The 4,598-nt window shown below is 42.8% G+C and overlaps 1 protein-coding gene across 1 annotated transcript; it reads left to right on the top strand.

The window, feature by feature from the left end:
- The first annotated feature begins 722 nt into the window (after positions 1-722).
- On the top strand, positions 723-3,333 carry LOC139208524 (FAST kinase domain-containing protein 5, mitochondrial). The gene has a single exon (XM_070838234.1). The coding sequence runs from the start codon at positions 723-725 to the stop codon at positions 3,162-3,164; it is 2,442 nt and encodes an 813-aa protein (XP_070694335.1). The 3' UTR covers positions 3,165-3,333.
- The last annotated feature ends 1,265 nt before the right edge of the window (positions 3,334-4,598 follow it).

Here is a 4,598-nt window from a genome sequence, read left to right on the forward strand (position 1 = left end):
GAAAACACACTTCGTCTGTAAAATGTGGCTGTTCCCTGTGGTCTCACTGATAGACAAACTACTATCACATACACGTTACAGCACAGCATTGAACAACAATACATAGTAAGATGTCCTCTTGTTGAAAAGACGAGGTGACGGTCGTGTTGTTGCAGGAAAACACTACTTTTTAAGGACGGATGACAGCAAACAGCAAAAGGTGACATGTCCTTCCTTACCTGTTCGACCTGCATGTATGTAGGCAGAAGTGGGAGTCTGGGTTTTAAACAGGAAATATTTATTACAGCAGTTTTGTGGATAAAATACGTGAGCAATTCACAATTAAATATATATTTCGGAAAGTTATCATCTTTAGTATACAACGGCTTTCACAGTTATGATCCAAACGCCAGTTTAAGTGTACAACCTCCTAATGCCTCTGTTATTTCTATGTACCTGGATTTGAACAGTCCTACACATAAACATATACAAAACAGGTTTATGCTCTCTAAACAGTCACTCAATCTTTTATCTTATTGTTTAAACCTAAAATGAGTGACTGGTTTATTATTTCCTCAATTACAGCTTACCCTCTTTTCTCGGCCTTTGACATCTCAGTACAAATTTGAGGTGAAACTGATAAAACAACTCAAAAAATTACTGCCAGTGACATTAAGAGTTGCATGTTTGGTCGGTGTAGCACTTTAAAAATCATGCCTTTGTCTTTTTACTTTGGTAGATTAATGGCTGCCTGTGTACTGTGTCGACGGGCGGGCAGGCTATGCAACCTCCCAAGCTGGAGAAAGGATTTTATTAAGGCTAAGCACGTGTGTGTCAAACAAGAGGATGAGACTGATGATCGGGAGGGGAAGAAAGGAGAATTTCAACACCAGGAAGCCTCTCTCCAAGGACAATACAGGCTGTATTACAACCCTACCTCATATCGTCAGTCTGTGTGGAACTCTGCAACCTCCCAGAGTAAAACAGACAATGATGAGGATGAACCGTCTCACTCCGCTCTTGCACCTTTCTTCTGGCAACAGTGCAGTCGCTACAGTGTGAGTTCTTCGCGGCATCTCTCCAGCTCAAAAAACACACTTCTTGACTTCGCTTTCAACAAAAGCCCTGAATCCAAAATGCCTCCAGAGTCAAAGTACCCCAAAAAAGCCATATCGCCAGATGTTATAGTAGATTCACGTGCCTTTCACAAATGCCGGCCAGAGTACGCCTCCATGACCCTCGACCTCACCCAGCGGCCCGATCCAATTGAATGGGAAGAGGCTTTGCTGCTGCTCCAGAAAGTGAGTGATTTAAAAGGCAGCATGAAACCCGCTGATGTGTCTCAGTTTCTTGGGGAGCTCAGCCGCTCGCACTCAGACAAGATGTCATTAGTGAGGAGCGACCACCGCTTCATAATGCTCCTCCGATATTCTGTGGAACACCTCCGCCTCTTCACTGAGCTTCAGCTGCTGGAGGTGCTGCAGTCGTTTGTGTGGCTGGACATGCCCCCGTTCCACACTGTACTCCAACTTTATGAGGCCGAGCTGAGCCTCAGGGCCAACCAGATGAGTTTACACCAGTTGTTGTTAGCTGCTGACATGTGGCGCTGTATTAGGAAGCAGGTCCCCCAGTTTTTACACCATCTCTATGATTCTGTGCATCTGTATCTTGGACAGATTGGAGTCCCTGAGCTGGTACAACTGTTATATATCATGGGAGAAGGAAGACATTGCCCAGCAGACCTGATCAATCCTATAGAGAAACTTCTTGTGCGTCATTTACAACAGCTGTACCCTGAGGAGGTTGGGGCCATATTCTTGGGGCTCTTTAAATCACAAACTTCAATATCAGAAGCTCTGGTGACCCGTATTGTTAATTATGCACACTCTTTTGTGGAAGAGATGAGTGACTTTTCTATGGTGAATGTGCTGAAATACATGCGTTTCAGATACCTGTATCATAGGACGTGGATGGAGGCCATGACACAGGAAGTTCCTCGACGGGCCCCCAGGATGGGTGTCAAGGGGCTGATGCACGTGGCACTGACCTGTTCAGCACTGCATTACCATAATGATAACATCCTAATGGCAATTGCTGAGAGAGTTCCCTCGCTGGTGCCACAGTGCAGGACTAAAGACTCGTGCAAACTGCTGTGGGCCTTCGGCACAGTTGGGTTTCCCTCGAATCAGAGCCCAAGCTTTTATCCAAGCCTTATAGAGGACCTGAGACAGACGAAAGCTGAATTCCAGAGATACCCAGAGCATCTGCTAACTGGTCTTCTAGGTCTGGCCTTTGTCTCTCAGTTCCCAGAGGACCTAATTGCATTAGCTTTGAGTCCTGATTTTGTCAACTTGGCAGTGAAACGCACAAAGCTGGATTTGAGGAAAGACTTGTTCACTTTAGATGGAGTGGTTGCTCTGGAGTTGCCTCGGTGGACTGGCCCACGGCTAAGCTGTGAACTGAGAGAGGAGGTGGCACAAATGCTGTGGAAGTTTGCTCAATCAGATGTGTGCCAGAAAACAGAAGTTCTGGAGGCAGAATATCTTCTGCAAGATCTGCTCGGAGGAGAGAGGTTCGTATGGAAGCGCATGATTCTGCCCCACACTCGCTCCATCGACCTGGAAGTACATCTTGACCCCACTGGAAAGCCTATAGCTGTGAACCCACCATCCTACACAGCCACATTATCTCCAGAGGACCGTTCATCCAATTTTCCTTCTCATCAGGGTTGGGAGAGAAAGAACTTAGGAGTAACCATAACCGAGGACCTTTTAGAACAGCTAATAAATACCAAAAACACCCCAGAACCTCTAACTCCACCTCCTGCGGCTAAGCCTCCCTTATCTCGTCACCACGTTACAGACGAACATGGCAGCCTGTTGGACACAGGACTAAACCTGACCAGTGACCTTATGGAAGCTCTTACCAAACCCAGTAACCAAGGCACAGCCCTTCGGGACTCTAAAGGCACAGTCAAACTTGCTATCCAGGTCACCAGCAGGAACCACTACTGCTGCCATTCACAAAGGTTGCTGGGCCTTCATGCCATGAAGAGGAGGCAGTTGAAGTTGGCAGGGTACAAGGTTGTAGAGCTTAGCTACCATGAGTGGGTTCCCATGCTGAGGAAAAGGAGGTTTGAAAAGCAGGCATTCCTGCACAACAAAGTCTACAACAGTCAGAAGTGAAACTATTCTCTGACTTCGTAGAGTCGTAGAATTCACAGCAAACTCAGGCGTACGTACGCACTTTGGCCTCGGGGTAATGATTAGTTTGTTGTGAGTATGTGCTAAGCATAGAAAGATGTATGTTAAGGAGATGGACAGGTGTTCCTTAATCCCCACCCACATTAATGATTTGTACAAGTTAAGTTATAAATATGTTTCAGACATTTTTTTGTAAATGTGTGACATTTCAAATTGTTGTAAAAATAATACAAATTAAAAAAGTATTCAACTACTCACTGTCCTGGTCAAGGTTGTGAAACACAGTAGTTATTTGGAAGGGATTTTCTTACAGGAATTTATTTAGATTTTAATCTTCCTGCAAGAATTCATGCCTTCCAGGAGAAGAGTAAAAACTAAAAAATGTCTTGCATCATGCTTAATCACACTCCCTCACATGATGGTTTGCTCTGAGGGTGATGCATCTTCTTTCTGGGGCTATTAGATTGCTGCCCGCTTTGCACGTCAGAGGTCAGACATGATCTCTTCAATTGAGGTAAATGTTGAATGAACAAGATGTCAGTTGTTTTTTTTTGGTATAGTGGCTGCTGTTGTACAGTAGAATCTGTTATGTAGTTTGATAAAGAAAGGATTAAAATTCTGTCACAATTTAATACTAAAAAACAGCCAAAAACTTACTGAAAAGCTCAAAACAGGCTCACCTTCTTTACTTTTGCAGGCTTGGATGGAAAAAGAGAGCTAAATTCCCCAGTTGTATACATTTCACAATGCATTTTTGTTCTTAAATTATGTTTCTGAATCAGGGTATTGGGGTTTTCTTTTCATATTTTGAACAAATTTGGTACCTGCAACAGTGAACTCACTCATACATTTTGAACAGACAAAAATTCATTTCAAAAAACTGAAAAAAAATAAAAATAAAACAGTTACCAATTTCATTAGTCAAGTCCTTTCATTGTTTTCATAAAAGGTTTTGTTGCAGAAAACGTCTGAATCATGTTAGAGCAAAATATTTTTATAAGTTTAAAAGGTTTAGTGCATCTTTTCACACAATGGCCAATCAAAGCGGTGTCTTAATTAAATTATGGTGGATTGACAGTATTCAAAAGAAATATCATAGCAGAGTCTGGAGACGCTGAATCAAACGAAGCACAGTAGCTACAATTATAACAGATTTTTGCTGCTTTCCAGTAGTAGCATTAGTAGTTGTTGCAGTAGCTTATCCAACCTATAAAATAAATCCTTTCTGGTGTATTATTTACAGGGTGGACAAGATAAGAGCATCATTCCGTATTTAAAATGCAATACTGTCATTAAGTGCAACCCCAAAATGAGTGTAATATTGTGTTAACATCTCCCTGGCAGGCTTAAAGCCTATTAGATCTTAGAAGCTTCACAAAAATGGTATTTAAAACGGTACCGGTGTCACTTTTGTGG

Source organism: Pempheris klunzingeri, chromosome 10, assembly GCF_042242105.1.
Source record: "Pempheris klunzingeri isolate RE-2024b chromosome 10, fPemKlu1.hap1, whole genome shotgun sequence".
NCBI lineage: Eukaryota > Metazoa > Chordata > Actinopteri > Acropomatiformes > Pempheridae > Pempheris > Pempheris klunzingeri.

What these genes read in the sequence shown, in the direction of transcription:
- LOC139208524 (XM_070838234.1), top strand. Translation starts at nt 723, where the DNA reads ATGGCTGCCTGTGTACTGTGTCGACGGGCGGGCAGGCTATGCAACCTC.